The 12,731-nt window shown below is 36.2% G+C and overlaps 1 protein-coding gene across 1 annotated transcript in view; it reads left to right on the top strand.

Annotated features, from left to right (window-relative positions):
* The first annotated feature begins 598 nt into the window (after nucleotides 1-598).
* The window catches only part of LOC135747966 (protein crumbs homolog 1-like), a 15,292-nt gene continuing 3,159 nt past the window's right edge, over nucleotides 599-12,731 (top strand). Inside the window, exons 1-7 of the mRNA XM_065266032.1 lie at nucleotides 599-647; nucleotides 1,104-2,051; nucleotides 4,460-5,010; nucleotides 5,405-5,570; nucleotides 8,296-9,202; nucleotides 9,304-9,345; nucleotides 10,467-10,589. Of these exons, the coding sequence (XP_065122104.1) occupies nucleotides 599-647; nucleotides 1,104-2,051; nucleotides 4,460-5,010; nucleotides 5,405-5,570; nucleotides 8,296-9,202; nucleotides 9,304-9,345; nucleotides 10,467-10,589 (2,786 nt within the window). The remainder of the gene's footprint in view (nucleotides 648-1,103; nucleotides 2,052-4,459; nucleotides 5,011-5,404; nucleotides 5,571-8,295; nucleotides 9,203-9,303; nucleotides 9,346-10,466; nucleotides 10,590-12,731) is intronic.

The raw sequence follows: 12,731 nt of genomic DNA, 5'->3' as shown, positions 1-12,731 counted from the left end.
GTTTGGAGGAAGCACTAATACATTTTAATTAAACGTTGATTCATCATGCACATGAATAAAAATTAGTCGACAGATTTATTATATAATAATATGTTAGTCAAAACGACTTTATTTAGATATTAACTATTTAATTATTTGACTCCATTTTAATACGTAGCCTACATAAAACATGAATATTACAGTATAGGCCTACAGATGCATGCATACAATACAACATTTATTATTGTTATTTTTCCACAATTTAAAATAATAGTCACTCTGAAAAAATAAAAATTTAATTCTTCTGCAGTCTGATCTTTATTCAGAACAGGAAGGTGTTATGTAATTTCAGAGCTGTATTTGATGTCCATAAAGTGAGGATACATAAACCCTGTTAGATTAGCTGTTAGGACAGTCCCTGGCCTAGCACCAGTTCATTAGACATGTAAGTGCATTACTATAATCCCAAAGCTTGCTGTGAACCCACTGTGAATCTAGTCCTAAACACAGATGAATGAAAACACAAGGAAGTGTCTGGTGGTAATGTTGTTTTACAAAGTTGAACTGTTCACTTCAGAGCCAGTTACAGACCTCCAGTGTCTGCCTCATATGACCGATCATGTCTAGCGTGAGCACATGTCTCTGGATTATACTGTTGCTATGTGCAGGTAATCATTTATTAAGATCTTGTAGGATACTTAGGTTAGAAATATGCATCTGCTTAAAACTAAGAAAAAGGCAATGGTATGAGAACAATAAACTGAATTGTTTTTTTTTTCTTTTTTTTCTTTGCTTTTCAGTTAAATGTATCTTGTTTTATTGACAATTTAAATATTTACTGAAAAAGAAGACAAACATTATTAAGACAATTTGTAAAAAATGGAAGTAGAGATAAACTGTGTATATAGTCCTCAAACAACACCTTTTTTAAAGGTATTTTAACCTGAACAATAAAAAATTATGCCTATTACAACTTTTACTTATTATAGCATCAAAGGCATCTTTTATATTGACTGACCATTACCAAATATAGTAAATGCACAATGCTTGACCTAATATTCATCCATGACATTAAATTGCCAAATGACAATGCCATAATTAGTCATGTTTCTTTTCTGCTTCAGGGGTTTATAGTGAGGAGAATATTAATGGCTGTTATATGAACCCGTGCATGAACAGTGGGGTATGCGAGAATCAGGAGGGAAAATACAAATGTCACTGTTCCCAAGAAAGACAAAACGGTCACCTTTATGGAGGTTCAAACTGTACGGTACTGCTGCTGGGGTGTGAACGCCACTGGTGCCAGAATGGTGCCACATGTTCTCCATACTTGAACGAAGGACGACACAGATATAGCTGTATCTGTCCTGAGGGTTTCACTGGAACAAAGTGCCAGTCCTCCACCACCTTCTCTTTTGAGGAAAACGGTTTCATGCAGGTCCGGACCCCCCTCACTAACGTTTTCGAACCCTTGAACGTCACACTTAGTTTTCGCACATTACAGACAAATGCCACCCTGCTCCAAAGCCACGTTGAAGATCAGCTGTTAACGCTGGAGTTAGTGAATGGAAGACTGCGCCATACACTACAGAGAGACCAGGGCACAGAAGTGATTCTTATAGAGCTCCCTTTGATGGTCTCCGATGGCCAATGGCACACAGTGAAGGCTTCGCTGCATGACAATGTCCTTGGGTTGACTCTTAAAGATCTGTCCTGCCCTGCTGTAACCTGTAACATAGAATTACAAATAGACAGAGCAGAGCCTGAACTGGGTTCAGGTCTGTCTGAGTCGACTGTGATCCAAAACATCTACATAGGTGGAACAAGAGAGCAGGAGACTGCTTCAAACTTTCTGGGATGCATGCAAGATGTTTGGATAAATTCCCACGTGGTGGTGCCAGGATCAGGGCCTCTGGCACCTATTAAGCAATTTAATGTTGTACAAGACTGCAGTGATGGAGACCAATGCAAGAAAAACCCATGCCAGAACAGAGGCAGATGTATCAAGACAGGATGGAGGAGCTTTAGCTGCGAATGTCATCGGCCGTATGAGGGCGAGCAGTGTTTAGATGGTATGATTCGCTTATTGACTACTTTACCTGGTTTGTACCAGAATGCATAATAAACGGAGTCATATACAGTAATGCCAGAAAATTAAGACACTTGACAAGGTATAAAAGTTATTGAGTTAGATGACAAAGTATCAAATCAAATGGCATTTGTAAAACGTTTCTCTTTAGTTTTTAGAGCTATTTTTTGTAATGACAACAAAACTGGTGTCAATGTGATTTTAGTAAGTGGATAAAGATGGTTCTGATGTTTTCCTAGCATATAAAGATTTACTAGATTTTGCTTTAGGTTCACATTTTTGGAGTATTTACCACATTTTAAAAAAACATTGACCAATAAATTCAAATGCTGTCTGCCTGACATATTTACCAAAAAATAGAAAGAAAACATTTTACGCATAGCATGCATTTAACATTCATAGTACATTTATATTACAACACTCTAAATTCTGCTGGGTTTTTTTTAAACCCAACGCTGGGTGGACAGAACACATGTTGGGTTATATGCTGGGTTGTTGTTAACCCAACCAATCATTGCATTGAAACAACCCAGCATATGTTTATTTATTAACCCAAAATGTGTTTTGGCCAATATTTACTCAGCGCTGGGTTAAAATTAAATAGAATTTAGAGTGAAATGTGTACTGTAAAAACTATTTTTGGGGAGCCACTTTAGGATGTGCTAATGATTTTATTATATTCTACAATAATAATTCTTCAAGTAGCCTAATTAAGAATGAATGTTCATTCCGCCTGTTTGCTATTTATCTCTACAACATCTTTGAAATGACTGCTTAGGGAGAGCATCTAAATTTAGATCCCATGAGAAAGACAAATTTAGTGTCAAGACGTAAAATGGGATTACAGTGCATGCCAGGTATACGTGCACATGCAAAGAACATGCAGGAGAAAGGATAACACCACCACACCTGAATAGTGGATTAACGAAACGTGGTTTAATCCCAGATTTAAATAAAACAAGTCCTGTCAAAAAAAGAAATTGTCAATGATTTAAATGTATCTTATATCACTCACTGTCCGGAAGCAAAACAAATATTTGCTCATGCTGCAAAAAAAAAAAAAACAATCATTATCATTCAATTCAATTTTAATCAAAAAAATTTATTTATAGCGCTTTTGACACTGTTGCATGGTCTCAAAGTTATGGAAGGTATTTTTGGACTTTTTTAAATAATTAATTAAATTATAAAATAAAAAATAAAATCGCAAAATATGTCCAAAATTTGAAAATGAAATGCTAAAATAAAAATTAAAACATTATATTAAATTATTTCATTTTCATTTTTAACGTGATATAGCATCATTCCGGCCAAATTGAAAAATTAAATTAAATTGATGATTTGACATTTCATTTTCAATATAATCTTGAGTCAAGGCAATATTAAAATAAAAAGGCAAGCTTGAAAAGGAATCTGTAAATACATTTTTTAAAAGGCTTTTTATTCATGCCCAAGCAATAATAGGGACAAAATTAAAATGTAAAGTTCAGTTTTAATTTTATGTTCTGTTTTTCTTTTTCATTTTCGTTTTAATTTTCGTGTTCATTTTTATTTTCAACTTGTATGCAAATTCAATGTTAATCAGTGGGTGGGACTTCATTACTCTTTATCATCATTTTTTGTGGTCAAATTATAAACTACACTGTAAAAATTATATTAACTTATATTTTTATGGTACTTTAACTTTATTTTTACATTTATCTTTACAGAATAAACTTATAAAAATAGCCTCATGCAAAGTATTCGGGAAACCAGAAATCCTCATCAACCTTTTAAATTTTTTTCTGATTTGGTTCCCTGAAATGCTTTGCATGATGCTGTTATTTTATAGTTCATTCCGACTGCTGCCTGTAATTCTGTAATTTCTACAGAAAATTTGGTAAAACTTTACAGTAAGGTTCATTAGTTAACATAGTTGACTACATTAGTTAACATGAACTAATATTGAACTGCACTTATACAGCATTTATTAATCTTTGTTAATGTTCATTTCAACAATTACTAATACTTTATTAAAATCTTGGTACACATTAGTTAATGCACTGTGAACGAACATGAACAAACAATTAAAAGCTGTATTAACTAATATTAACAAAGATCAATACTGTAACAAATGTATTGCTCATGGTTTGTTCATGTTAGTTAATACATGTTAACTAATGAACCTTATTGCAAAGTGTTACAGAAAATTTTAACAGTGAATCAAAGTCAAAACTTAAAATAATGAATTGGCTTAAAACCAAGCTGTTTTAACTTTTTTTACAGTTGTTCTGTATTATATTATCAAACACTAACATTAAAGCATTGAAATAATCAGTACTGTATTAGTCATATGAAAAAATTATGGTTGATCTGTATTATAACACTTATGTTTATTTGTACACATCTTAGAGTATGTCACTGCAAGGTTTGGAAGTGAAGATTTGGAGAGCTACGCTATGTTCACAGTTGAAGACAACCCGGGTGTGAGTTTTACTCTATCCATGTTTGTGCGCACACGCCGCCCCCAAGGTTTGCTCCTGATCCTCTCCAACAGCACCACTCAATATCTCCGTGTCTGGCTGGAAGGTGGAAAAGTCAAAGTTCAAATCAACAACTTTGAAAGCCTGCTTGGATGGGAAACGGTCAGCGACGGTCACTTTCATCTCATAACGGTGCTTGTGGAACCAGAATCCCTAACCCTGTTCCTGTCTGCCAAAAGCCAAGGTCGCATTCCCATACGACGTGTTCACATTCAGGCTGGAGATGCAGTACATGTGGGGGGTTTACCCAGCCGGCGGGCGTCCCTGGTGTTTGGGGGCTACTTCAAGGGCTGTATCCAAGACCTGCGTTTAAATACCAGACGCCTGCAGTTCTACCCTATCACCGTCCCAGTAAGCTCCTACAGGCTTGAAAACATGTTGAAGGTCACGCGTGGCTGTACTGGTGATGACTCCTGCAGTGTAAGCATCTGATAGTGTCTATGATGTTGGTTTGTGTGAAAGTGTCACAGATTTAGTTTCACAAAAATAATTTATTCATATCTTTAAATAGGCCAAAATATAACTCATTAATTTAGTAAATGCAGAATCATTAATATGCAGATTAGTCCCCGCCTCTACCCAATCAAACCTGCTAATATGACTGGTTTTGTGGTCCAGTGTTATATATAGACATATATAAACAACAGAAAAACTTACAACCACAAAAAAATCACTGGTGGACTATAAGATGCATGCTTTATAAACAAAAACAAAACAGTGAAATTGAAATTAAAAGACAGCTCACAAGTGAAACTTTATTTCATGAATCTTCATTTCTCTTGTTTCAGAAAATGATTGTGAATGTCTTTTCTAGAAAAATCCATGTTTGAATGGAGGTGTGTGTTACTCCATGTGGGATGATTTCACCTGCAGCTGTCCACCCAACACAGCAGGGCAGCGCTGTGAGGAAGTCAGGTGGTGTGAGCTGTCTCCATGTCCATCCACTGCCATATGTCAAGCAGACAGTCAGGGTTTTGACTGTAAGTGTATGTGTGCTTAAAATACAAATAGGGGTTGTGTCTATGTAGCAGTGCATCTGTAGCACATTAATTCAGACTCGGTTTAGTTATGTAATTACAATTTGTCATGTGTAGCTATACTACAGGGGATTTATGTAAGCGCTGAAAGATTATCCTTTGTTGGATTTAACGTGTCATATGCGTGTTTGCACAGAGACTGTCGGGTTGTCAATGACAGAAACACATGTTTTAGGACGTTAGTAATGGTTCAGGGTATTGAAATATACAGGTCTTTTTTATAAAAAGTTATGTGCTAAAACAGATAATGGGTCTACACAGGTGCTCTACAGCAGGGATTTTCAAACTGGGGTCCCTAAGGCAGGGGTCTTCAACCTTATTGGGAGCAAGGGTTACCACAATGGATAAAACAATATGGAGGGGTACTTTTTTGATATAGTCTACTCAAAACGTTTTTAATTTAATTGTTTATTTTACTTGTTTATACGTTTTAGCATTGTTTAAAATGTTAAAATACATAAAATAAGCCAAGCTAATATAAAAATATGTAATAAATTAATATTTAAATTGAGGCTATTTATAGAATGTGCTATGGCGGGGCAACTCCCCAGAAAATTTTAAGAGAAAAAGATACAATTTTAAAAGTCGTCTGTGTAGCCAATTATTTAGGTTTGCAATTTGCTGTTAAAATATCACAATTGCTATTTATTTGACAGTTGAAATGTTTCTCTATACCAAATATGGATGTATTATTTAGGAAAGAGGTCCTGTGCTAAAGGTTCATTATATATGGAGGTCCCAGCTATCATACCCCTGTTTTACTGTGCGTTCACACCAGATGCGGAAAAGGCGTCAAAAACTCGTTATTTGCACGTAGTTGGACGCTTGAACATTTTTACTCATTTCATTCGCACGTGAAACATTCACGCGGAAATTCGCGTCATGGGAGGCGTTTATATAGCTCAAATTGAGTAAACTTACCAAATTGTTCGATCTCCTCACTCACTTTCTTCCAAACAAGATTCTTTTAATTCCTGTAAAAATACGAAGATGTCTCGTGTAGCGATGATGATTGGCCTGCATTGTTGTTTTGTTTTTCTGCCTCTGCTTTTCATACCCCTGTTTTATTGTGCGTTCACACCAGATTCGGAAGAGGTGGCAAAACACGTTATTCGCGTGTAGTTTGACGCTTGAACATTTTAAGTTTACTGGCTTTGTTAGCACGTGAAATTCTGGTCATTCGAAACATTCACACGGAAATTCGCGTCATGGGAGGGGTTTATGTAGCTCAGATTGAATAAACTTACCAAATCGTGTAGCGATGATGATTGGCCTGCATTGTTGTTTTGTTTTTCTGCCTCTGCTTGCTTCCTGTAATCACATCACTGCTAGAGCAAGCTCATGATTGGTTAACACATTACAAAATTCACCAAAGTTCAGATTTTTCAACTCATGCGGATCAAGCTACAACGGTCAATTCGCGCTTTCCGCGCCGCAGGATGCCTATTCGCGCCTTTGCTTTGACTTAAAGGGACATCCCACTTGGGCACTGCCCGGAAATAGTCCCCTTGGTTACTTTCAATAGCAGGAGACTATTTATGGGCACTGCGTAATATCTCTACGTCTGCTGCTGCCATGTTACATCAGCAAAGTCTTTGATTATTACGCCAGAATGAGAGTATATTTCCTAGTCATATCTCCCTAGAAAATCACAACTTTTAATTTTCCGTCTGTCTTAGTACACGATGTAACTACAGAAGAGTCAAGTTTTAAATAGGAAAAATATCGAAACTCTTTGGTTATTTTTTAGCGCGCTGGTAATGGTCTAATCAGATTCAATGGATTGTGCTAAGCTATGCTAATAGCGCTAGCGCCAGACCCGGAGATCAGCTGAATGGATTCCAAAACGTTTAACTCTAGGGGAGCTGACAAAATTAGCATATTTTCAAAAAAAGTGGAATGTCCTTTTAACATGTTAAACACTCGCGCTTGCCGCCTCTTTCGCGTCTGGTGTGAAAGCACCATTACAGCACTTAAAATTGTCCCTTATGATTACGAGCCAGTGAACCATGTTTAGTGCTATTTTATAGTGCGTCTAAGCAACATGTGGTATTTAAAAAACTGTTTAAAAATCTTTAATAACGCATACATTTATTGATAATTATTTACATTTATTTATCTTATTAACCCACTTTTGGCTGTCGGTTGCTAAGCAATGTAGCATGGCACATAAATATAGTAAAATCTGTCACATGTTTGTGTTTATTAACATTTTACAACCATGTAAAATATATTTAATTAGAAATTAAAGTCTGAACTAGAGCTACAAATTCTACTTAAAGGGATAGTTTACTAAAAAGTGAAAATTTTGTCATCATTTACTCACCCCTCAAGTTTTTCCATACCTGTACAAATTTCTTTCTTCTGCTGAACACGTTAATATTTTGAAAATGTTAATAGCCAAACAGATCTGGGGAACCATTCATTTCTATGGTGTTATTCATTCCTACTATGGAAGTCAATAGTGCCCCAGATCTCCTTGGTTACAAACATTCTTCAAAATATCTTCCTTTGTATGAATCAGAACAATGAAATCTATACAAATTTGGAACAACTTAAGGGTAAGTAAATGATGACCGAATCAAAAGGTTTTCTTTTAACCCTTTAACCTAATACACCTGGTAAAATCAAAGATTTCATAGAGGCGTCTTCCTGTCTTTTTTTGCAGGTGTGGCCAATGTGAGCCTACATGCTGACAGCCCCATAATCACATACCGCGGCAATGGAAAAATATGGCGAACCCTCAGTAACATCTCCATACACTTCAGAAGCAGGCAACTTAATGGTACTCTACTGTATGCTGAGCAGGAGTCTCGGTTCATTACTATTTCAATCCAGGACGGAAGACTGGTTTTAGAGCTGCAGGCAGATAAAGGAACCTCTTACATACGTGTGCAAAGCTTTGACCTGGTAAATGATGGCCGGTGGCACAAAGCAGATTTGAGCATGGACAGCCCAGCAACACAGACATCCAGATGGAGAATGGTTCTGGATGAGCACTGGGAAAAGCCTTCCGTCTCATTTACCACCTCAGGAGATCTGAATTTTCTGAAAGAAAGGGTGGATATCTTCTTGGGAGGCTTAGGATATGATTCTGGGAGTAACCTAGCTGGATGTCTTGGTTTGGTGAAAATCGGAGGCCTTGTGTTGTCCTATTACACCGATTCAGAGATGAACCTACCCAGACCCCAGGCAGAGCACTTTTTGAGAACTTCTGGGTCTCCGTATTTAGGATGCTGGGGCTCCAATGTCTGCAAACCAGATCCTTGCCAGAATGGTGGAGTTTGTGAAGATCTTTTTAACTTTTTCAATTGCCGCTGCCCAGCTGATTGGGAAGGCCGCAGCTGTGAATTGAGTGCAAACAGTTGCGCCTCAAACCCTTGTGTTCATGGAACGTGCAGAGTGGTTACAGGAGGATATGAATGTTCATGTGATGTAGGCTATACCGGTCAACGCTGTGAAGTGGAGGTGGACGTATGCGCCCACCACAAGTGCAGTAATGGTGGGACATGTCTCAGAGGTCTGAAACGATACACTTGCCTCTGCCCCAGGAACACAACAGGACCCTTCTGCAGGTGAATTTATTACTACATGACTCTAAGATCTTAAAACATTTTTAAATATCTGAAATACATTTTTACATTTTAAATGTCTAATATTCCACTTTGTATTTTAGAGAGCGAGTGCCTGAACTTCCATGGTATTTTGACAGATTTCCGTGAGTTTAACTTTCTGTATATATTAGAGGTGATGTAAGTGACTTTTTCTAGACATGAATTTGACTGCCTTTTCGGGTACAGCCTTAAGGTTTTTTCGAAATCTTGCCCTCTATCGGTGTCAATAAACTCAAACATGGGGCGGTTTCCCAAACAGGGTTTAGATTAATCCAGGAATAGGCTTTAGTTTAACCCAGTATCACGAAATTACGTACCTATAGTCACGTAAATTGTAAAAAAGTATTTTCCGTGACACTGACACGCTTTTCCACCTTTTTGCGTGAACATGTCATGCATTTTGGTTTAAATGTCACTGTCATGTATTTTTTATCCAACTGTTTTGTCCTATTATCTTGTCGCTTCGGTTTAGGGTTAGATTTACATAAAATGACATCCTTACCCAAACCCAACTCTAATGCCAGGCGACAATGGTTTAAAAATAATAAAATATAAAAACAAATCATGAAAAAAAGTATAAACCAATACTTAAAGTGACATCCTAACGCAAACACCAAATCTAACCCTAAACCGAAGCGTCAATGGTCTGAAACTAGGACAAAACAGTAACAAATATGTGACAGTGACATGTAAACAGAAAAGCGTGTCAGTGTCATGGAAAAGACTCACAAATTTACGTGACTATAGGTACATAATTTTGTGATACAGGTTTGCTTAGTTACATTAGGACATTTAAGTAGATTTTACAAACAAACCTTAAACAAACATTACTGGTGTGCATCTCCAGACAAAAAATATGGCACTGATATATGTTATGTCAATAATGCATGTTGAAGTTACACTACTGTTTACTGTTTAGCAGTGACCCGGTTAGCTTACATACTTGCTTAAATGAATGTAAAAATGTTAGTGTCATGTTAGCCCCATAGACTGTAAAAAAATATGGACATGGTGTCTGTGAAGTGCTTTTTTGAAGCTTGGCATCATTTATACCTGTTGTTGGGGACTCCTCAACAGTATTAGGAAGCTTAGAAATTGGACCTGACTGGCTCTTTAATGTATGTTCCTATAGTGTATTGCTTTTCAAAACTGTTATTTATTATGACTTTACGGGTAAAATTGAGTTTATAAGAAGTCCTTTCCTTTTACCATGTGTTTTGTCTAGATACCCTAAACTTCCCGTGTCTGTGTGTGGTAATGAGAAGTGGAACTACAGCTGTTTTAATGGTGGCAATTGCTCCTCTGTGGAGGATACATGCAACTGTCTACCTGGATTCATCGGACAATGGTAAGAATATTAAAGCAACACTAGGCATGGGCCGGTTACCGGTTTCAAGGTATACCGAGGTTTAAAACAGTCAAGGTTTCAAACCACTAAAATGTTCTGTGATACCGTCTCCAAGGTATGAGCTGTGCTTATACAAAATTCATTAAATCATGAAGTCATGTGATTGATTTGATGTTTACATTTAATATATATTACGAAAATATTATATATGTTTTGAAAGCATATTATAATTTAAAGGCTTTATTGTACCTGGCATTTGAAAATAACACATTTTAGTGTTGCAATGGCAATACCGCAAAACCGTGAAACCGTGGTATTTTTGCTAAAGGTTATCATTCCGCCAGAATCTTATACCGGCCCATGGCTAAGCAACACTATGTAGTTTCCATGTAAAAATGACTTACAGCTCCCCCATGTGGTTGAAAAGCGCAACAGTTCCTGGTATCAGACACTCTTCTGCAGGCAGGGGGAGTGGCGGGGCTGTGTTTCCTACCCTCCACCGCCACTTTCAGAGTGTGCTTGTAGCAGCTAGGAGGCTGCTCGGGTTGCAGCAACAGTAAAATTTGTCCAGTTAAAAGTTGTTCTATCACTGAAATAATTTTGAAAAGACATTATTTAAAGGTAAAAAACTACATAGTGTTGCTTTAATGGTTATATATTAGTGTTTAATGTATATTAATATAGTCTTAAAATATATTTTTGTTAATCCTGAGCATTTATGAGAGAGCATTTAACTTTTTTGTCAAAAATTAGGAAATGCATTATTTATTTAAACATTTAACCATTTAACTGGCGCAGCCCTTTTTGAGTGGAGGGGTGGTGAAAAGGTGAAGTACACCTTCAAATTAATATAACTCTGACATTTTTTCTGTTTAGAAGCCTAATTTTCTAGAAGCCTAAAGAAGACACTTTAAAAAAATTTACAGAAGTGTCTGGAGGTGAAAATATACAATGTAAAAAATGTCTGTAGAAATGACAGTATTACTGGATATTACTGGCAACTAGCTGCCAGTTACTTACTGTAGATTTTACATTTATGTTATTTACTGGCAACAGTTTGTTCAAAGTTAAATGAACATGAAACATTTTCAGTCTTTATCTTCTACAGTAAGTTACTGGCAAACAGCTGCAAGAGTACAGCAAATTTTTTACAGTGTGTTTTTATAGCAGTTTACATTTATGTGTAATAAATAAAAAATGCAATATAGTATTATTTTTAATAAATAAAATAATCAAAAAACTAAGGTTTGTGTTGATTTGCTGTGAGGTTTGCTGCATACTTTTGTAGCAAATGAATAAATTACAGTTACTGCATTATTATTACTGCTAAAAGGTTTGGGAAAATATTAAAACTACAATATTAGACCTTTCCAACAATATATAGTTTGTTATGATAGATTAACATTTACTTGAAAAATACTGAAGTAAACTTAGGTGTCCCGCTCACGGGACAGCAGTTAACGGGTTTAAGTATCTTTTTGTTGATTTGCTATTACTGTATGTTTATCTGGAATGTTTTTTATTTTCTGCATAAGACTAATTTTTAAAAGCTAAAAGTTACAGTTACACGTAGAAGCACAGTGAGTTCACTTTCTACATGAACTAGTTCAGTTCACAGTTCACAAATTTTAAAATGAACTAGTTCAGTTCATAGTTCATATTACAAAATTTTTAACTAGTTTACAGTTCCAAAAATGAACGAATTAATAGTTCTTTTTTCCCATATTATTTTTTTTAAATGATTGCCATTATAGCCCATATAGAACCACAGACAGCAATTATTTTATCAGTTTTAACACTGAAGATAAATGCCTTAGATTTAATCTTCATATCCAACTTTAAATCCTTATCCAACCACGGTTTACATTAGCATTGACTGTCTTTTAATTTTTTTATTTGCTTGCACATACCTTGAAAGGCTAGACAGGTGCTTCAAGGGTGTCGCGAAACGGGCGAGAAGTGCTGCGCATGTAGGAGAACTCGCAGTTATCGCACGTGCACGTTTAATAGCGTGAGCTTAGTCAGAGTCTATTTCAAGATCCAGAATATGCGTTAGCAGCCTATGTGCATCGTTAACGATTTAGGAAAAATATGATGTTATTTATTGTTAAACTAGTGAGTGCCGCGGCAGGAATTTCAGCA

The sequence above is a fragment of the Paramisgurnus dabryanus genome, chromosome 6 (genome assembly GCF_030506205.2).
Source record: "Paramisgurnus dabryanus chromosome 6, PD_genome_1.1, whole genome shotgun sequence".
Taxonomy (NCBI): Eukaryota; Metazoa; Chordata; class Actinopteri; order Cypriniformes; family Cobitidae; genus Paramisgurnus; species Paramisgurnus dabryanus.
Note: the sequence above shows the minus strand (reverse complement) of the source record. Positions and strands in the feature narration are given on the sequence as shown.